Source organism: Columba livia, chromosome Z (genome assembly GCF_036013475.1).
Source record: "Columba livia isolate bColLiv1 breed racing homer chromosome Z, bColLiv1.pat.W.v2, whole genome shotgun sequence".
Taxonomy (NCBI): Eukaryota; Metazoa; Chordata; class Aves; order Columbiformes; family Columbidae; genus Columba; species Columba livia.
Window position 1 is genome coordinate 27259426 of NC_088642.1, and position 22257 is coordinate 27281682.

The window sequence follows — 22257 nt, forward strand, 5'->3', positions numbered from 1 at the left end:
ATTATACATGGAAGAATACTTGCTTCTGTGTTATCTAATAACACAGAAAAATATTATATTTCTGTATAACACTACCAGTTTTCAGATAATTCAAAAGAAAAGTGTTGAAACTGTAGGGTAGCACCAGTTTTTCAGTTCTAAGCTAAATAATGTCAGAAGTTGCATGTGGCCTATGAGTTACATCAGAAAATGATGCCATATCCATACATAGGTAACTTCACACAAGCCACACAATAACAGGGAAAAATAATAATAAACAGACAGGTAGATCAAGTGTGTTCACAAAGTTCACACCAAAAAAGCAGGAGATGTGGACTGACCATAAGTGCATTCACTTTCTCAGCTTCAGAATAATCAGCCAACTAGACATAGCAGCCTACTGCATGCAAACATGCAGTGCTTCACTTGGTAAGCCTGGGCTCTGGAATGTCTCTAGACCTAATGGGTTTTGCAGCTGGAGTATCCATGTCCAGAAAGTGTTACATAAGTTTTATGATAAAGTAGAAGGCATAAGTGAAAGTTTCCAATTCAATAGACTTGCTAAAGGACAGGAAATCTGACAGTGGATTCTGTATACTCCAGATAACAGATGTGTCTCAGATAACTGATGGCCTTTATATCTGAACTTTTAATTTTTTGTAACTAGTTATTATAATAAGAATATTAAAGTCGCTTCTCATATCAATAAAACCTGTAGAATCCCAGCTATCTACTCAAGTTTGCTGAGGTAAGTTTTGCCACTTAGAAGCTCATGTTTTTAGAAAAATACTCAATTCCTGCAGTTTTTCATGTTGCTTTACCTTCCACATCAGATGCACAGTCCAGGAAACTGGTGAGTGAGATGTTTCAATGATCCTCCATATGGCTGGTCCTTTAGACGGTTCTGATGAAAGAAAAAACGCTTAATAGTAGATATATTTTTATCTGTTGGAATTCAACCTTCGACTATCATTAGATACTTACTTTTTTTTTTTTTTTTTTTTTTTTTTTTTTTTTTTAATAAAGCACATAGAAAGTGTTTCCCTTCTTCCTCAAAGAAAATAACGCTTCGTGTATTAAGTGTAACACCTGCACGGAAAGATTTCCCGAAAGGATAAGCAAAACACCAGTTCTGCTCTAAGTGCACAGTATCAAAATAACTGAGAGTCACCATGCTGAGCATCTGTAAAAAATGGGCTGAAGAGGACAGTTCTGAGTGAGGCATGAACAAACACACACCATGAAACCTGTGTCCAGAAGCACAGTCCTGCACATCCCTATACTTCAAAACAGTGCTACAGTCTGTAGCCACAACACTCTCCCTACTCCTCAACATCAAGTCAACAAAGAAAGGAAAGTGCAGCAAAATTAATTAAGAGGCAAATTTCTCCCACTTGAATCCCCCAAGTTTCCTGAATCCTTTACTCAGGGTAACACACTGCAGTATTTTTGTACTATACTATAATACTTTCTGGTACTTTCAGTACTGTAAAAAATTCAAGTGGTATTTTCACCAAAAATTTCATTTCAAAGCAGAATGAATCACTACTACAGTGCATAAAGTAATGAAAAGTGGCCAATCCTTTCATGAGGGCCTTAGCCATAATAGAAAGATGATCTTAAAATGCATTTGCATTTTTAAACTTGATAGATTCTAATTCTCTAGGAGTCCTTTTATTGTATTTTTTATACTAATCATTATAAGGTTTGGCCCATTTTACCTCCAAAAAATAGTATCCAGTCTACAGTGTTCATCTTGTCTCCTATGTTTTACATCAGGAGGGAAGGAGATCTGGGAATTGAGGCAAAGGCAGCTCACTCAATCTCACTTGTGTACCCTGATTTGATTCACACAAAACAGAAGCAAATATACATTTTACCTAATACAGATCTTTAATGCAATATGATCTGCTTTACGTTCATTTCCTACCACAGCACCTTTGTTCTGAGGCAGTCTAAATAGGCAGGTATTCCTGAAATCCTCATTACTCAGCTTGAGAGAGGAACCAGAGAAAACAAAAACCATACTGTCATGAGGAGCTGAAATTACTAGAATATTGGAAGAATATTTTACAATTTATCCCACAGAGAAAGTAAGTTTGCCATAGAGCTGAAGCAATGTAACAATGTACAGGTAAATTTCATTTTGTTTAAACGAGTAGGGTGTACAATCTTTTTCTTCTCCAATATACAACGACATGTGAATTCAGTCAAAATTCATTACTGGGAACTCACTTAGGATAAATACGGAAGGATTTCTGATACTGTGCATTCAAGATCCAAGCCCAAAGCAGTGTTTTGACAACAAAACCTGTATTGGTTTAACTCTGTTTAAAGGCTTGCACTGAAATGCTGCACAAAATAGACTGCTTTCATCACCTTGAAAGGCACTAAGGAGCAGACAGAATATTACAGAAAGGAGACCAGAAAGAATGCAAGTACGAAAGGCTAAAACACATAAAACAAAAAAATATCAATCAGGATGACACAGAAGCTAAACAGGTATCACAAAGTATTTGTAGTCCTTGGAGGGAAGAATATATTTCCTAGTGAGTATCAGGCACACAAACAGAATGTCCATCCACTGGCTCCACATGTGGGTGGGATCAGTACTAGACAGAAGCAAAGCCAATCTTGCAAGCTATCAAAGTAGAAATGAAATGGAAACAGGACCAAGCTAAAGTAGTTTCACTCCTCACAAACCTAGAATTGGAAGAGAAGAGTTTCTAACTGATAATAACCAAGTTCCCAGAAAAACAAGACATAAAACCTCCACATTGTTTAATTATCTTCAAAGTCAGAAATTAGCAAGTGATTCCCAGTGCTGGTGTTGCAGATGATTCAGAAGGAAACCAAAGAAGCTTTTAAAATAAAATCCCCTTGAGAGTGATTTATTAATTCTAGAATCCTCAGAAATTACAGAGCATATAATTGTAATTATACACAGCTATGCAGCATATGTGCTCTGCTGAATATGAAGACCCTTGGCTACAGCCACTATTTGGACATAAAAAGTAGATGTTTCCTGGTAAGGATTAGGTAGTAAAGCAATCGACAAAAGATTCCAAAGTGGTCAGAATGTCTGCATTACTCTTCAGCATGATGACTGTACATTTGTGCCTCTGCATTTAAGGATTCTGTTGAAACTTCACTTGATAGTTGCAGTACTTAGGACTTGGAAACAAAACACTTGGACAAAACAACACTGAAATACAGAAGTATGCCTTCCTGAACACAGTAGGGGTAAATACACCTGGATCTTGGTAGCTTGCTACGGAGAAAAACACCAAATCTTTTGAATGCAGAAGGCATGAAGATGTGGAATCTCCTGTGATATAGGTCTAACATAGTCTTAGACAAAGCACAACACCTAAAAATCAGTTCCACTATTCGTTTGAAGGCAATAATCATGGCATAAGTAAGTGTCCAGTGTCTGCTTGTTTCATTAAATCTTCGCAACAGGCAACTGTACAGTAAAAGTTTATGAATAAAATTTTAGTACAGGTTTTGCCAAAATTGCAACCCTTGTCTGAACTTGACACTTGTGGAAAAAAAAGATCAGGGAACTACAAACCTGATGAGCTCCTTTCCAACTTAAGTTATTCTACTATCCTAAATATTTGCAAGTGTACCTAGGAATTTGCAAGACGTGACCATATATCTGAAGTTGTCCATAAGCAAAGTCAAAAGGAAATTATATTACTGTCAACTTTTTGCTACAAGAGCAAAAAATGCTAACTGATTAGCAAGCAATGCAGAAAAAGTATCACTATCCTGTTATCATTAGGAAGGGTAGCTACAACAATTGGTTAAAATGTTGTTTTACCAGCAGAAAAGACTGAATTTGCATTTGCAGTGTATCACAACTAATGAAACAGGTATCCCTCAACAGCTTACTGCACACTGAAATTAATTCATTTTACCTTCAGCAAGACGCAAGAGCCTAAGGTAGGGTGTTCTGACACCAAGAGAAGTCCAGATTCAAGAAGGTAACAGTTAGCACCTCTCGAGCATCTATTAAAGATGTTAAATTAGTTCTAGTTCAGCCTAGGTGGGCTATTCAGATGGATGATAAAAGAAAAATAGACCACAGAAAGGTTAAGTTATACAACAAAGCCTCAGGCTTTTATTTGGAGAGCAAATTAAATGGCAAAATGCGTAGGTCTAGGTTGTGTTTGTATATACACTGCATGCATTTTTGTTCCATTAGCAGAAAATGTAAGAATCCATTATTTGAGAACAGGTTTTTCATACTGTAACAAATGCACGCGTGTGATTTTAATGGCAGTGTTCCAGCAATTACTGCTCAGTTATTGTTGTGTAACTATATTTTGTATGAGTTTACAGTTGCTGCAACAACCACTAAGTCATGAAATGCGACAAAACTGACAAATAAAATTAAGAAAAAAAATCAGTAACAGAAAATGCTAAAAATACTTAACTAATAGTACAAGCAGAACTCAGAAACAGAAGGCACAGTCTCTGTACTTAAGAACTAACTTGCAGGAGAACCTCTCAAGTGGGGAAATACTGCAATGACTTCCATGAGCTCCAAAGTATACGGAATTCGTAACAGTGAGTTGTAGTTACTTTACTGCCACAGTACATTTCAAACACTGCATGTGTTCGTGAGGAACTGAAAGCAACCACTGAAGTTAAAAAACATGCTGAGAATTGGACTAGCTGATCTTTTGAGGTCCCTTCCAATCCCTAACATTCTGTGATTCTGTGTGTGAATGCAGTGCACACAAATGTTAGCAGAAGACACTGAGTGCAGTAACAGTCTCAGTGCCACTACCCTGAAGGAATATGAGAATCCAGAGCAATGCAGCACATGTGCAGTACACACAGTTCAGCTGACTGGAGCATAAGGAGGAGCTGAAAGGCTCATCAAGTTGATGAGCTGGTTGTACTGTGAACAGATGTGATGCACAGCAGCAACATTGCAACTCTTAGGATTTGTTTCACAAAGCAGAGAAGGCTGAGGCTCTTACACAATTTTTTTTCCAAGGCTGTGAACTTAAAGCTTAACCTAGTGGTTTGCTATCTTTTGTGTATCTTCAGTAGCAATCAGTTTATACTTTGGAATTGTATACATCCTGCTTGCAAAGTCCTTTTGAGCGACATTAAACATAATTCAAATACTGTCCCCAAAAAGCCAATGCTGGCAAGAAGCTTTTCTTGTTAAACCATAAGAGCAGCAATTTAGTGTTCATCTCTACTGCAAAGGGAGAGGATACTGCAAGACCAGATCCACAAGATGACAGCTCCAAAGATCATGACATCAAGAAGGGAAATTTTAAGGAAAAGGTGATTTTTGTGATTAAATATAGGCGAAATAAAACCATTTTCCACACAGGCTCAATCTTGCCAATGCTTTATATATGGCATTCTCTATCTTATGCCTCCCAGAGTGACAACCATAGCAATGATGAGAAGCAAAGACTCCTCATTACTGTGCATAAAATATTGTAAACAAGTGGGTACAAGACAGTGCAGAGGCAGCTCTAAGTGACTCTGGCAAGCGAGAACGTGTTGTAGATGCAGAATACCTTGGGAAAAGAGTAAATCAGAGTGTTTTATTTAGGTGCTCTGGTGCATAAAAAGCTACACTTCTCATATGCACACTATTTCATATCATTGCTTTAGTAAGTTTGTGAAGAAGTCTATATACCCTATATGGCCAAAAACGTGTTTCACGCTTATTGATGCGTGTTCACTCATGACTTTATCTAATGGTCTCCTAAACACCAAGTTGTAAACTTCTACACAGGCAGAATAGCTTCTGTTACACAGGATAACCTTCAGACCAAAAGAAAAGAAACAAACAAACCCGCAAATAAACACTCCCCACCCAAAAAACAGCCCAAACAAGCATAAAGCATAAATGTTTCAGAATAAACTTCTGCGAATCAAGCTTTTCTTCCTCATCTCCTGTTGTAGCTGTTTTCAGGGAGGAGCTCTAGACTATTCTCATCCTCCTTGGAATGCACAGGTGAAGTCTGTCAGTACTAAAAGTAACTCAGGAGAGAGTATATTTCAAACAGCTCAAGCAAGGATACAGAATTTCAGCTGACTGCTGTCCAACTGCTGTGCATCCACTCATTTTAAAAATTAGTGACCTGCATTCATGTTGTACTTACTCTCTTCAGTGGTGACCCCAGTTTTCTCTTCACTCCAGTCACTCCAGTAGCCCACTCCATCTTCCTTCATGCAACGAACTGAGAAGACGTACTTTGTGTAGGGTTTGAGCCCCTGAACACTGAATGAAGTTCTTGGTGAATCTATATCTTCAGGAGGAACCTGTGAATGGAAGTAAGATTTTAGATGCAGCGATCAAAAATTGTAAAGTTGAGTTCTGTGCTACTACAGCTCCTGTCCAAGAGGGCTCCCTACTGCATACACACCAAAAACAAACGATGCAGTTTTTCTCCCCTCTTATTTTCAAAAGCTTCAATCCTCAACCATGGCTTGATAAGGGATCAGTTATACTTGTGTGTACTTACCAGGTATAATACATACACTAGAATAGGGAAGCAGCTATCTCAGAGCAATCTCACATTCTGGTTTATTTTCGTATTATTTTTTATTAATTTCTGTCTACCTTGTCTTCCCACATAACTCTTCTGCTTATTGATCTGTTATATCCTGCCTCATGTTTCAGAACTTTGCTAGGTCAACTGCTTGATTACCGATTGCAAAATACCTGTGCTAGAAGCTGGAGAATCCAGGATCATTGCTTCCACTGATACAGAACAGTTAGAAATAGTTTTAGAGTACTTTATACTTTTGCTAAAAATGAGTCTATTTCCATAAGTTCTTTCCTATATCTTGGATTAGGAACTGAATGCCAGAAAATATTTTTACTGAATACGTAGAGTAACAATGTGTGATGTAGATAATAGATATATGTAGGTACACACATATACACACTGATTCCATCACATTATTCCATTTGCAATTAAGGGTTTTTTAAAGTAAGCAACCCTGCAAAAGGAAAGACTGTAGATTAAACACACATGCAGGACACTCAGGTTAATCCTGAGTGCAAAGACTTGCCAAAGCAGTGGAATTTTACCATAGCTACGCAAGCTTAGCTGTTTTAAAAGTTACTATTTCAATGGTCTTGTGACCAAGTTAAGTGGTCAAGCCAAGGTAAAAGGCCTGAATAGGACAATGTACCAAGAGATCCTGGGGTTGCTGAGCAAGCTGCGCAGAATGGTACTCTTTAAAATATCAATAAGGGTGACGTTAATAATTAACTTATTTATCTAAAGCTTGAAAACTTCCTCCAAATAAATATAATGCATTAGTCACAAGCAACTGTGTTATGCTACCTGCTTCAAACACAATACTTTGGAAAGTCAGAGCAGTTTTCCTTTCAACAAGTAAGGAAATTCAGAATAGTTTTGGGCCTCTATACTGAAACAAAAGATGGGAATATCTTGATGAAAAGAGTGTTTCTGGAATACTGCCGCTCTGAAACAACGGTTAAAGAAGGGCAAAACTGAGAAGCTATGGAAGATATGTCCGTAGACTGATACAGAAAAAAGGCCACACAAGTCTTGATGACATGAACATATCATAGTGCACTACAGGTGAGGCATATTCCTTACTTGTTTCTGAGTTCCTTGATTGCATCAGGCTTAAGGCTTGTATGCAGGACAACCATACTGTATAGCATCACAGAATCATTTAGGCTGGGAAAGACCTTTGAGTCCAGCTGTTAACCTAACACTGTCAAGTCCACCACAAAACCACGACCCTCAGCACAATGCCTACACATCTTTTAAATAGCCCCCGAGATGGCGACTCCACTTCCCTGGGCAGCCTGTTCCAATGTCTGACAACCCCTTCCATGAAGAAATTTTTCCCAATATCCAATCTAAACCTCCCCTGGTGTAACTTGAGGCCATTTCCTCTTGTCCTATTGCTTGTTACCTGGGAAAAGAGACCAATGGCATCCATGCTATAACATCCTTTTAGGTAGTTGTAGAGAATGACAGGTCTCCCCTCAGCCTCTTTTTTTCCAGACTAAACAACCCTAGCACCCTCAGCCGCTCCATGTAACACTTGTGCTACACATCCTTCACCTGCTTTGTTGCACTTCTCTGAACTCTCTTCAGCACCTCAGTGTCTTTCTTGTAGTGAAAGGTGCAAAACCGAACATAACATTCAAGGTGTGGCCTCACCAGCCACAAGTACAGGGGGATGACCAGGGGTCAGATGAAAGGTCATGAATGTTCTAGGTGTTGCTTGTACAGAACAGAAATTGAAAACAAACATACTGCAACATGATGGGGAGGACAACAGAGAAGTCCACAGAGAACAGCAGATAAGTCCACAAAGAAAATATAAGGTCACTGTACTCTGGATTGTGCCAATTTCCCCCTCCCGCCTCCAGATGACAGCCTTCATGAATAGGCCAGACAAACTACCTTGAGAGGCCTAAGGATAATGAAATGAATCCTCTGAACTGCAGAAGTGAAAGAACTTCTTCTGCAGTTTCACAAATGCCTGGGTTACAGTAGAAGAGTGATGAGGGACACCAGTAGTGTTACCTGCATCCAGTTTGTGTCACCAAAGATCTTGTAGCGAATATTAAACTTCAGGTTCATCACAGGTGCTGAAATCCGATTCTCCCAGGAAAGCTTCAGAACAGTAGGTAATATTCCTGAGTCAACTGATAAGTTGTGTGGAGACAGAGGTTTAACTAGAAGAGAGTTAGAGTTAACTCAGTAGCTGTATTTTATCACGCCTCTAGCACTTGGTACAGCAGTGGTGCTGTAACACCACGGGCAGAGTCTTTCACAAGATCGAATGACTGCTACTTCACACTAGTTGCTAAGGCAGACCACTCAACAAGAACTTGCTATGTGGACTGTGATCAAATCTCTCACCTTCCCAACCTTTGTCCAGCACAATTCAAATTACAGTCAACAATATTTTGGCAGTGTTAATTTTTATACTGAAGAAACATTAACATACTAATTCAGCAATATGCACAGAAGCGGCAGTTACAGCCTGCTAAAGCTTTATTAAGAGCCATATAGTTACCAATCTCAATGGGATCAAGAACAAGAGGATCAGATTCAGCCTGCCCAAGAGCATTTTCTGCTTCTACCCAGACCTCCAGGTTAACAAAGAACTGAACATCAGTAACGGTACAAGAATTGTTTACATCTTTTGGTATACAGTCAGGAAAGTTCTCTTGTGGCCTAAATAAAAGAGAAGGAAAAACAAGCAGTAAGTTTGATTTGCTTCAGAGAATCTTTTCAAGTAGATCAGAGTGATAAATCAGTTTAGCTTGCATGTTTTCTCTTTGCCATTATCTTTGTAATCAGAGGGGCAGGGAGAAAAGGTGAAAACATTAAAATGGCTTCTTCAGCCACAAATGCACAATTTCATTAGAACAGAAACAAGAATAAAATCTCTTGACTTCAAATCATGTATCTTCAAAAGCAAACCACACAGTATTGTAATTATCAAGTTGTATAAAAATCTGACTTAGCTTAAAAAATAAAGATCAAGAATTGATACATTTAATCAAAGACAATATGGCTAGTACCTAGCAACATATTCATGCACTAGAATAGTATACAGTATTACCTGCCTACTCTTCAAGAGTAGTGTTACACCTGCACCATATAATAATTTCTGATCACTGTCTTCTGCTACACTAACAGTGCATAGTTCTAAGGGCATCAGATTTGCAAAGCATTGAAGTTTGATATCTATCCGTGCTTTCTACTACATTTGTTACCAAAACACTTTAGCAAAATGTGGTAGATGGAAAGTTGTAGGCAATCTTTTGTGTTTCCAGAGCAGAGAAACAATTCTGTTTACTCTATTTTAAACTACAAGGGGCCATCTGAAAAGTTTGAAAAATACTGAAGTTAATTCACTTTCACAGGAGAAATATTCACTTTCACAGGAGAAGCTTCCATGTTAGGGTTAATCATGGACAAATATCACTCTGAGTTCTTAGGAGTAAAGAGCAGATAATACCTCTACAAAATAAAGTCATTACATGCTGGTTTCCTTACTTAGAATCATAGAATGGTTTGGATTGGAAGGAACCTTCTACTTGTATAGAATGGGCCAGAATAGTCACCACAGAAAAACCTAAAATACATAATATGAGTGCAGCCACCTAATGATTAGATTTTTGTACTCAAGCCACACTAATCATGTATTTCAAGAATGGAAAAGTATGAGATAGCTGTTACTCCAAACCAAGAGAAGCAAGAAAATGTCAAGTCTGACTTAGAATTACTTTAAATGCCAACTCCTTTAACTCTTCCCCCAAAAAGAGAAAGAAACTTCAGAAAACTGGATTTCAGTTAAGAACTCTCCCAAAGTATCAAGGAAGTTAAAGGAAGTTTGGCTTAGTCTGTAATTTTTCTTCAAAACTATTCAGATATTCTACAGAGTACTACTTACCATCTGTATTTCAACCTAAAGTGTGTGTCCAGGAACGTATGCCTTCCAGGGTTCCAGGTACAAGTCATAGGATATGTGAGTTTTGACAACTGATGCACAATGCAACTTAAGTTTGTGGGCTTCTCTGGTGGCACTGTACAGAAAAGGTTAGCAATAATTAATCTATATGCACATTTCAATCCAGTAACAGTCATGCTAAGTGTCTCATTAGATCAATATCAGTGAGTAACAGAAGCATTTATAGTCAGATTTATTTATACAGGATGGGGCAAAAAGTACTGGATACCATCCAGCAACAGAAGTGGCTTAATTGGCTGTGTCAAGGAACAGTAGGCTGTATAAAAAACAAGCACCTGACAGCAAGGAACAGCACAGATTTCTCATTCTTTGAGGCAGAAAATCCAGTATCAGCCACCTCTTGTCTAAATCTATTTTAATTCACACAGAAAAAAAATGTTAGTGAGCATGACACCTGGATTGGCACACGCTGACTTTGCCAATAACCTGTGCTCTAAGGAAATTGTGATAGGTCTGTTCACTACCACCTGAGCTATGGAAGAAGGATGCATTAGCTGCAGCTACCTACAGGAAACATAAGGGATCTTCATCAATGCACTTTAGTTGTACGTACAAAACTTTCAGAGTGCAGCTGAACTATTTTTTCTCCTTCACACAAATTAAAATCACAGCATACAAAGAGTATGTTTCTAGCTTTTAGAATATCACTACTTACAAGAGGATAATATACTTGAAGAATCTTATCTCCTTTCAGACAGAATGCTATTTTCTACATAACTACCCTATGAAACTTATAGACTTGCTCCTGAACAGGTGTATTCTTCTCAAACCTGTTGTTTTTCTCATTGTTTACAGACTTTAATTGACAGTATGGAAATACAGTAGCTTTAAATACAAACGCATCTCAGGATTAATATGTGAATTACAACTACAGAATGTTATCTGTACTGTCATCCAGTTTATCATCCCTCAAAATACTTTATCTGTCCTCACCTTTCCATACACTTTGCCTGTCACATCTTTTCTGTTAAGGAATTTACTCCTCAGAAGTTGAACTAGAGAACACTGTTCTTCTGTGAAAGCATTTTGTAACTCATGCTAGAAACCACATTAGTTTAGATTGTGAAATCAGGCCAGCTGTTTCTATAGACCATGCAACAACTGCCATACTTTTTACTAACACTAGGAGGCACCAAAATTAAGTAGCCATTCATACACCAATATTAAGGACACTTGAACACTTACTTATTTTATAAATGGTCCACCAATTAAAAAGTAGTATGCCTGGTTATTCATGTTATTTTTGATCCTGTTTGACCAACCTAAGTTCCTTCTATGACAAGGTGACCTATCGAGTAGACAAGTGAAAGGCTGTAGATGTTGTATACTTAGACTTCAGTAAAGCCTTTGACACCGTATCCCACAGCATTCTCCTGGAGAAGCTGCAGCTCATGGCCTGGATGGGTGTGCTCTGCGATGGATAAAGAACGGGCTGGATGGCTGGGCCTAAAGAGTTGTGGTGAACGGAGCCAAATCCAGTTGGCGGACAGTCACAAGCGGTGTTGCCCAGGGCTCAGTATTAGGGCCAGTTCTGTTTAGTCTCTTTACCAATGACCTGGATGAGGGAATTGAGTGCGCTCTTAGTTTGCAGATAACACCAAGTTGGGTGGGAGTGTTGATCTGTGGGAGGGTAGGAAGGCCATACAGAGGGATCTGTAGTGGCTGGATCGTTGGGCTGAGGCCAATTGTATGAGGTTCAACATGACCAAGTTCTGGGTCCTGCACTTGGGTCACAACAACCCCAGGCAGTGCTACAGGCTCCGGGAAGAGTGGCTGGAAAGCTGCCTGGCAGAGAGGGATCTGGGGGTGTTGACTGACAGCGGCTGAACATGAGTGAACAGTGCGCCCCAGTGGCCAAGAAGGCCAACAGCATCCTGGCTTGTATCAGGAATAGTGTGGCCAGCAGGACTAGAGAAGTGATAGTATCACAGTACTGGGTGCTGTGTTCAGTTTTGGGCCCCTCACTGAAAGAAAGAGGTTGAGGTGCTGGAGAGAGTGCAGAGGAGGGCAACAAAGCTGGTGAGGGGCCTGGAGCACAAGTCTGATGAGAAGCGATTAACGTAACTGTGGCTGTTCAGCCTTGAGAAAAGGAGGCTGAGAGGAGACCTTATTGCTGTCTACAATTACCTAAAAAGAGGTTGTAACATGGAGGGTGTTGGCCTCTTCTCTCAAGTAGCAAGTGATAGGACAAGGGGAAATGGCCTCAAATTCTGCCAGGGGAGGTTTAGTTTGGATATTAGGAAAAAATTCTTCACAGAAAGGGTTGTCAGGCATTGGAACAGGCTGCCCAGGGAAGTGGTGGGGTCACCATCCCTGGAGATGTTTAAAAGGCACTTAGATTAAGTTTTTAGGGACATGGTTTAGTGACAGTTAAATTAGGTTACAGTTGGACTCAATGATCCCCAGGGACTCTTCCAACTAAAATGATTCTATAATTCTCAAGACCTCAGTCTTTTCTCAAAGAGCACTTTCTCAACTATGCAAGTGCTATCATGCTTGAACGAGGAAAACGTATTGTTAAAGCTACTTTCTTACATATACAGGTACAGTAATACAAACAGTATGTTCCATCCTTCAGGCAGTTCAGGCTAGCTTTAGTGATAGAGATGGACTAAATATTTCTCAGTCCATTAATACTATAGTGTTATTATGAAAGCAGGACATATGACCTTATTGTATTTCTTTGAACACTGGAACAGAAACAAGAAGTTAGTTTATTTCCCAGGATCTATTTCAGTTAAATTCACATCTTTCTGTAATTTAATTTTTCCTTCTTCAATATTTTTCTGTTTTGTTTTTTTTTTTTTTTTTTTTTTTTCTCCTTTTTCAACACTGAAATACTCCACAGTTTTTTCTATTTTTTAGAAAACTTTATTCTGTCCATATTTACCAGCTTTGACGGCATGCAATTTGACAACATTTTTATACCATTATCCAGGAACTGAGGGAAGAAAAATAATCTCAAAATGTGCACTCTTTCTGTTGTTTGCATTCTCTTCCCTGTTTAACGATGAGCAACTTTCTTAAGACTGGAACAAAAAGCAAGAAAAATGGTACTTACAGCCTATTGTAACTGTAATTCCATAAATGTTCTGCTCAATCTGTCCATCTGCTAAAATGTTGCATGTCAGAGGAGTAGCTAGTGAAGAAGTATCATTGAATGTGACACTGGAAACTGTTCTGTTTATTTCACGATACTGTTCTTTAGGTACCACTCTATTTTTAACTTTCCAGATAATTTGACTGGCATAGATATTGCCAAAGTCAAGACAACTCTCATTCAAAATGCATAATGCTGTGAAATTGGAACCAATAGCCAATACAGGAGACTCTGGGATGATGTGACCACATGACTGTACAAGTCCACCTGAAACTGAAAACAAACAAACAAAAAGGAATGGCATCTTTAAAAACTATAGAGTATTCCATAATCAATATTGCAGATATAACACTAGTGTAACGTTAAAAATACTACATGTGCATAAGCAGGAATTGAATTAGTTAGTTACTTGAGGGTTATAAAACCAAAATTCATTAGTGGACCACCAAACAGATTTAAGGGGAAAACCAGTGCAGTTTTAAACCCTGGCCTTTACAAAAGCATTTTACCAAGCAAGAAAAGCTCTACTAATAAACAGGGGCCTTTAGAGAGAGAAGAGTCAGGGACTGAATGTTTAGTATGTTTTCTGGGAGTACAGTAATATGCTTGAAGTTACTCCTGCATTTAAAAAGTTATTTTCTGTTGAAAAAGTTAACAAGAAAAAATTTGGATAAGTGTGCACCTTTTTTGTGGTGGACGAGTTTTAGAAGAATTGCATTTAAACAGCTAAATACTCAAGCTGTCTGTTTCAAAAGCTTCAGTGTGTATATGATAAGGGTATTTGGGAATTACAGAGAACTCTGCACATTTGGTAGTGCTCTTTTACAAAGGAAAAGGAATAAAATGCTGACTATTGCTACAGAGGCACCTAAAGAGAAAAATGCCAAGTTTTAAAGATCATATAAATGACTGAAGTACTGCCTTGAATCAGCCATACTAAACACCTTTATGATGATCAGTTGCTACACAGTAGAAGTGGTCCACAGCTCTAACCTGATCATAGAGCCTACTACACTAGTTCAGTGGAAGCTTATTGGTTTAACAGCATTTAGTCTGAAAAAGACAGGTTTTCATTTAGATACCATTTGGCTTACGTGAAATCAAACTTCAGTTTGCTAAAGTAACCTGCTCCAGTGATGTCAGTGAAAGCAAAGCAACCTTCCACTGACTGAAGTTGCTCTTTACTATCTCTGTAGACAGATGAGGAATGAAGAGAGGCAGAAATGCATATTGGTTTAATATGCATTGTTTTGCCATAGTATTAAGACCATAAACTAGGTCTCTCTACCCTAATAGAACTTGCTTTCTGTCCTCACCCAACAAGTGTCTAGACAAAAATCAAGTATATACTTCAAGCAATTAAAGTTCTTCAAGTCTCGTCTTACCTTCAAGAGAACAAATACTCAAGAGCAGATATAAGCCATGGACCACCCGGTTCCACACAGGAAACATGCTGCACAGGATTCCTGCAACAGAGATTTTATTTTTTTAAATTAAACTATTACTCTTATCTTTAGATCATAGATCAAATACAAGTCCGGATTTGACAATGACGATTTCTTAGGTATGCACATTTACTTTCCCAAAAGAGTCAGTATCTCGGCACTCTAGAAAAAGAAAGGGCATATTGTTTCCATTTTACTCACTGCTATAACAAAATCCAATGTCTACTTGAGACAACAGATGCAGTTTAAAACCTTTTTAGTTAGAAATTTAAGAAAGGCATCAGCATAGGTCTTTTCTGTCATATATGGAAACAAACTTAACTGGTACTTCTGTGGGAGGTTCAGATAGAATGTAGGGCATAACACTGACTCAGGGTTTAAAACAGAACATGGTTACCATACTGACAAATACTTTGCACACAGTTCAGAACAAGTCACCACAAAACCAAGCACCTCATTCACAAGTGACTTAAAATTCATTCAAGAATTACAAAGCACAACACCTCCATATCAAGAATCATTGGCTGTTATTAAAAAGTATTAAGTAATTCTTCAAAGCTTTACAAGGGAGTTTGCAATGCCTCTTACTTTCACTGATCTGACAACACTTCTTTGGAAACTGGTATTCTGAGTTTTATCCCTATAAATGGCAACTCACTAAGGAGTATCAAGGAATTCCACAGTATTCCTTAGAAAGGAAAACTTAAAATCTACATTAACTATTACCAGACAGAAGAGAAACAGCAATTTATGACAGGAAATACTCCTTTTGCTTTATTAAACCAGTGTAACATAAAGAAAGTCTGTATTCATAAGAATTAGAAAGCAGCACTAAATGAAAACCAATCTCAAACCTTTACAACAGAGTCTTTGTAGTGCTCACCAATGTAGATGTGTTTCAGTTAGGTTTAAAGTAATAGCCATTAGAATCACTCAGCGGTATCTGTATTTGCATCTATACTTGTGAGTTCATTACCGAAAACCCATCAAAGTTTCCTATACAAAAACTTTATACTGAAACATGACTGATTAGAAGACTTGAAAACTATGTTAACAAGCATTTTTGTCACTAGACATTTTTTTAAAAAAGAAATAACAAGGCTTATGTATAATCAGATTGTAGTTGTATGGAGTTGAATCAAAAAGCTATTATTTTTTTCTATGTTACATTCAAGTACTTTCAGTGGGTTGGGTATGAAAACCCTCATACAGTTTAAGTGCAATGCATCTTTAGATATCTAATGCAAGCACACAGCAAGATAACTAAAACAAGTGATTTTTGCTTCTTATGGATGAAAAGTCTTCCAATACCTGAAACATCAGGTTTCTACCTACCCATGACTTTCTGCATTTTAAAATTCAAATTAATTTCACAAATTTTAGTAAATTCACATGGTGAATACAACTAAACTCAGAAGCATATTCTCTTTTGATTTAGGCCTCCAGATACTGAACAAAACTAGCACATAGAAATCTATTTTAGTCAACTTATTAACATTTATCAGAAATACTGTTTGCTACCAAAAGTTTGTTGTGCTCTAGTCAGGGCAGACCCTAAGATTTGTTATTTTATCAAGATTCATTTAAAGCTATTTAAGGTGAACAATTTGAGCTGCAGAAGATCTGAAGCTCATGAGAATCCTGAAGGCAACTACAAACTAGGTGGAAAGATGCAGCAGGTCCATTTCCCCGCTAATTGCCAAAAGCTGCAGAACAACAGCACAAGCAGATTCCATACTGAAGAGGAAAGAGTGAAACAGATTTAAAAAAGCACAAAGGAAAGTTTTTAAACAATGTTCAAAGTAGCATTTATCTCCCATTTGGTATCACAACTGGTGCTGCAATAGAATAAAGGCAGTGTCAGCTAAGCTAAGCATTACATAATTACCAGGTTATTGGTTTTCCTTTGGGTAATGATTTATTTCAGGTTAAACAATATTTTCACAAAACTATTCAAAAACTACTAGTATTAAAATAATGTTAAGTCATACTAAGTATTGCTCAGGTTAAATAAAAAAAACTGTGGAGCACAGGAAGGCATGAAGGAACATAAAAGCCAACATTTAAAAGGCAATAACCAACTCAACAGAAGTAAACAATAATACAGAATTGTATGATGTTTTTTGTAAGAAATCACAGACTTGGAATACAACATTTTAGTTGTCCTGAGCAGATTAATTTACACATGGGAAGCTGAAGTTCAAATCTCTACTACTTTGCACTGCAGTTGTGACTACAGTCTCAAAATCATGCTACCGTTTAGCATATATCTATCTGTTTTTAGCCATTCTGATGTATTTTACTCCTTTCTGCTGATCAATGCAGTTTGAGGAAGATCAAAGCTACCCACCCCTAAATCCATAAAGGGGCTACTGCAACTAGAAATGTGTGCTGTTTCTTAAAACATTGGTCTCTCTGGCTTTTACAGGACTGATCCTTACTTGAAATTAAGTTATAGGGGAAAGAACCAGAGTTACTCTAAGCACTTCCATCCATCTTGCCTAGACAAAAGCTGGAAAAAAAAAATTGAGGTTTATAACTAACAAAATAAGCATTTCGAGGGAAACTAGTGATTTTTTAAAATCTGAGCTTATGAAGATGTTCAGGTGCAAACAGCACAGAAACCCTGCATATAAGCTACACCAAAACTTGAAAATATAGTATCATCATTCAAAAGAAATGCTGCTGAACACCAACTCTTCACCTTTAACTATTGTAATTCAGTTGTGAGTCTGGACAACAAAAAACTCAATAGTTTCAGTGTTTATGCCCAGTCTTCTGTTTTACAAACTTGTGTAGCATATTACAGGTCTAAGTTGAAAGTTCAACCTGATGCTGAACTAACACTGAAGCAGCTAGTCAGGTGTGGGGGTTTTTCTGGTGGTTGTTGTGTTTTTTTTTTTTTTTTTTTTTGGGGGGGGGGGCAGTGTTGGTATGTGTTTGTTTGCTTCTTTTGTTGTTGTTCTTCTTTTTTTTTTTTTTTTTTTTTTTTTTAAAAAAAAGCCAAACCAACATTCTATCTATACCATGTAGTTGTTGTGGAACACTAAGTAAACAGGACAGGAAGACTGAAAAAGAAATTGACCTTAGAAGTTTGCCAGGTTACTTTCATAGTTAAGTCTGCCAAACTGGCAAGGGATCAAGGTCCATCAAAATACACAGTCAATTCAGAACCACTGCTGGTCACAGTCCTCAAGTCACAGAACTTGAGAGAAAAAAAAAACAACAAACCACTGTTAAAATGCTTAGATTACTTCAGTAAAGACGGACATATGAAATTCACGTACCACAAGATCACCCCATTTAATGTCTCAGTCTTATGTGACTTCTATTATTCTTCACATCCTGCTACCATTTTGAAAGAAAAGCACTAAGCCCTTATACCTGAACCTTAAACCTATGCTTCAGGCAGTGTCCTATGAAAAGCTAGTAATGACCCTAATGTCAAGGGTCATATGTACAAAGTAGCAACAGCACTGAGTTTTATGACTAACTTGTGGACCACAGCTTTTTAAGAAACATCAGGCATTATGCAAAACAGATACAATTACTTATTCTGAGCAAAACAGAAAAGCCTTACACATTAATCTCACTTCATAAATAATGAAAATAACCTCAAGATGAATTCAGGTGTATGCCACATGATGCCATAGTCATCACATCTCCATTTCAGAGAGATGACAGTTACTGTGCAACTGACCTACGAATTACAATTTCAGTTTAAGAGACTACAGCCAAAATACACTCTTGCCAGCAAAGCCAACTTCCAAGTCAGGAGGTATAAATAACACCATGACCACCACAAGAAGGTATTAGGTGTATTAAGGCTCATTGTTCATCAATCCTGAAAGCCTAAAGTTTGTTGACAAACAGACTTCCAGAAATTCCTCAAAAAAATTAAGAGCTAAATTTACAGCCTCTAGTGGTAATCTCTAACTAAGAATCCACATAGCTCAGGAAGATACAACAAGAAACCAGTACACAGAAGTGAAACTGCACACAGCAGCTACTGCTTCAGGTTTCACAATAAGCCAGGCACTAGTTAAAGCCCATCTAAAAACTGTAACTATTCTCAAGGAATTTTGATTATTCAAGCTGTAACTGCTTTCTAACTAGGAGTATTTCATCTGCAAGCTTCCTTCCTTCCTCCAAGCTTACTTATTTCTTGGAAATATTTATGAGACTCAAAAAAAGCCCAAATACCTCTAAGAGAATTACATGAAAATCTGTCATAACATTATACGTGCAGAATATTCTGAAATTAATTTTCATATTGAAAATACCTATACACAAATATTATTTCTATCCCTTTCACCAAATGGACAAATCAGTTGTCCACATTAGTCACTCCTTTGCCTCTAGAAGGACGCTTCTCCCTGCCTCTGGGGTTTTAGTATAGCACTCAGAATAAAAAACCCAAACAGGGGCACAGATTAAAATGGCTGAAACACCTCATTAGAGGTACCAAATACTTGCTTGCAAGAACTCAGTTCTTCCTATTATCTTCCTTAACTGCAGATCACTTTCTCTGAAATACTTCAGTGTTTGGTGTTTTTTTTACAAAATAATGTCTTAGTATTCTGTGTTCTCATCTCGAAGTCAAACCTTTTAGACTGACAACCATCAACACTGTTTCTCTAATTTAGACAGTTCTTGTTCATACAAGAATCATCCTAAAAAAATGGCCCAGAAGTTTATTTTCCTAAACTGTGCTAGTGCTAATCCTCCAGAGATGCAGTATGGGAGACAGTGGATCTCCATTTTGTGTGCAGATTTAGAGATATGCATGTGTCTTTCTTCTCTTAAACAAAAAAAATGATATATAGGCTTTAAGTGAAGAGGTCACTTTTCTAGACACATAAACAAGATCCAAATATTTATTTTCAATGCTTAACTTCCAGCAAGTAATCTCAAGCTTTCATCAGCCTCTCTTACTTTCCTATTTCCAGCACACAGCATCAAGTTCGGAAGTTACATGCTTCTAAAAGATACCCTTCGCATATAATTATTCCTCTAAAAGTAACAGTATTTAAGAAGAGGAGTAAAAATTTAATGCTCTATAATGGAAAAGAGGGTGGGAAAAAGAGACAGTAACTCCCAAAACATCTGACATCTTCAGGTGGTGGACCATCTTTCTGTCCCCCTTTCCGAGTGACCAGACAGATCACAAATGACAAAACTATAACCTCCATGTAGTTCTATTACTATATTTCTCCTTCAGAAATGCCTCAGAACTAACAAACAGCCACCAACCGGCAGTCACCTAGCCAGCCTAAAGCAACTATGAAAACCAAGACTGAGATTTATTCTTGTCTGCACTGCCAGCACACTTGGCAGATCGCTTTCCTTTGTGCCTCAGTTTCATCATCTACAAGACAAAAATAATGACACTCTTTTTATTTAGGAAGGGTGTCAGAGACCCGCTGCGATGATGACTGGAACACAGGAGCACATCAAAGTCAGCAGATGACCATGGCTGTTCACTGCACCCACTCCTCCCTAATTCATCAGGGAATCCTACAGTGTTTGGATCAGATGTAAAACAGAGTATGCCTTTCTTTCAAGGCCAGCAGTCTGCTACCTTCTGATCTACAGGCCACAAGAACAGACCACTTGTGGCGAAGGCAACAAAAATGCAACACTTTTCAACAAGAAAATGCCTGCCAGTAATATGGCCAAGCTTACCAGAGAGCTGAAAAAGGCCAAAGAACAGGAGACCAGTGAGGGTCACAGCACCTTTATTAAGATTGTCAGTATTAACAACCACTGCACTAGAGAAAAACCCCAGATAATCTTCAGTCTTACCCTCCATACCATGCCAGCAGGTCAGTAAAACCGCACCAAGAGTGTCAGGGCTGCAGACGAGACACCCCCAGCAAACGGTACTACGCACACCGGCAAAAGGGCCTTGACAGCCGCTCAGGCCCCGGTACCGGTACCCCAGGCGAGGCCATGTTGCGTTTTAACAGCCATCGCCGGCCAAGAGCAGGGAAGACGCCGCTGCCGGGAGCGGGCGGCGGCCTCCGCGCCCCCTCACAGCCCGCCGGGCCGGGCGGGGCCCCGGGCGGGGCAGGCCGCAGCCGGACGCCCCCGCCGCCGGGGAGAAATGCGAGGGATCGGCTGGGAAGCGAGTGGCGCAGGGCTGCCGTCCTCCCCCCGGTCTTCCAGTCAGCCTTGGCCGAGCGCCCACGCCCCCGCCCCCGCCCGCGGCGCACGGCCCGGCCTGGCCAGGCCAGCGCAGTTACAGCCCGGAGGGAAAGCGCGGCCCAACGCGGCTGCCGCCGGCGAACGCCCCTCAGGGCGACGGGCGTAGAAGCGGCGAGGAAGCTGAGGGGGACCGAAGAGAAGGGGAAACCGCCCACGGCCGCGAGCCTCCCCAGCCCTTACCTGCCGCCGCAGCACCGGGGCTGCCGCCACCAGCGCCCCGCGCCCGCCGACAGCCCCTAAATAACGGCCCGTCCCCGCCGCGCCATCGCGCCGCCGTCCCGCACGCGCGGCCCCGCGCCCGGTCACGGTCACGCTCCCGCTCCCTCCCCCCCGCCCGGCGCCCTTCCCTCCGCGGCTCGCGCCGCCATTGGGACGGCGGTCGCGTGACGTCGCCGAAAGGGGGCGGAGGGCGGAGCTTCCCGTAACGCGCCGGCCCGTGCCAGGATCCCGGGCGCGAGGGGCGCGCGCGGGGGGGGCGGGGCGGGCGGTCTGTGAGCGCGGAGGGGGCGCCTCCCACCAATCGCCGCCCGCTGCCCGGCGCCCCCCGCTCGGGGAGACACCGCCCGCAGGGTTTGCGCTCAGGGGCTTCAGGGTGGGGAGCCCCGCGTCCCGGGAAGGGCGCCGGGAGCGCAGTCACCTCCGTCGCCCCCTGCGGGGTGGGCGGCAGCCGCGGGGCGTCGAGCCGAGGCGCATCGGCCCCTGCCCGGGCCGCCGCCAGCGGGGCCTCTGGAAGGTTCTCCCGGCCCTTGGGCGGCTGGGCCTGCGCTGCCGGCGCGGCGGGGCTGCGCCCGGACAGGCCTGAGGAGGGAGCGCCCTTTCCAGCGTCTGCAAGGCTCCCCTGGGAGCACGGGCGGGTGCATAATGCTCCGATGGGCAGCGGCGGTGTGTGCAGAGCGCTCATACTGACAGCAGCCCGTAGAAAAGCTGTTTGTGCAAAGCTGGGCGGCTAGGAAGTGGTCCTTAGTGGATCGTTCACGTGATGGGGATCCAGGGAAGCCTCCCTGT

General features: G+C 40.2%; 1 protein-coding gene across 2 annotated transcripts in view; it reads right to left on the reverse strand.

The window, feature by feature from the left end:
• IL6ST (interleukin 6 cytokine family signal transducer) overlaps nt 1-21589 on the reverse strand; it is a 35991-nt gene extending 14402 nt beyond the window's left edge. For both annotated transcript variants that reach the window (XR_010468795.1, XM_065045233.1), the window contains exons 1-8: nt 21433-21589; nt 14986-15066; nt 13562-13873; nt 10423-10555; nt 9037-9197; nt 8541-8692; nt 6123-6282; nt 801-883 (exon numbers count right to left, since the gene is read on the reverse strand). Coding sequence is in view for 1 of the 2 variants with exons in the window: in XM_065045233.1 (XP_064901305.1) it covers nt 801-883; nt 6123-6282; nt 8541-8692; nt 9037-9197; nt 10423-10555; nt 13562-13873; nt 14986-15052 (1068 nt within the window). In the remaining variant the exon portion in view is untranslated. The remainder of the gene's footprint in view (nt 1-800; nt 884-6122; nt 6283-8540; nt 8693-9036; nt 9198-10422; nt 10556-13561; nt 13874-14985; nt 15067-21432) is intronic.
• Between the last annotated feature and the right edge of the window lie 668 nt (nt 21590-22257).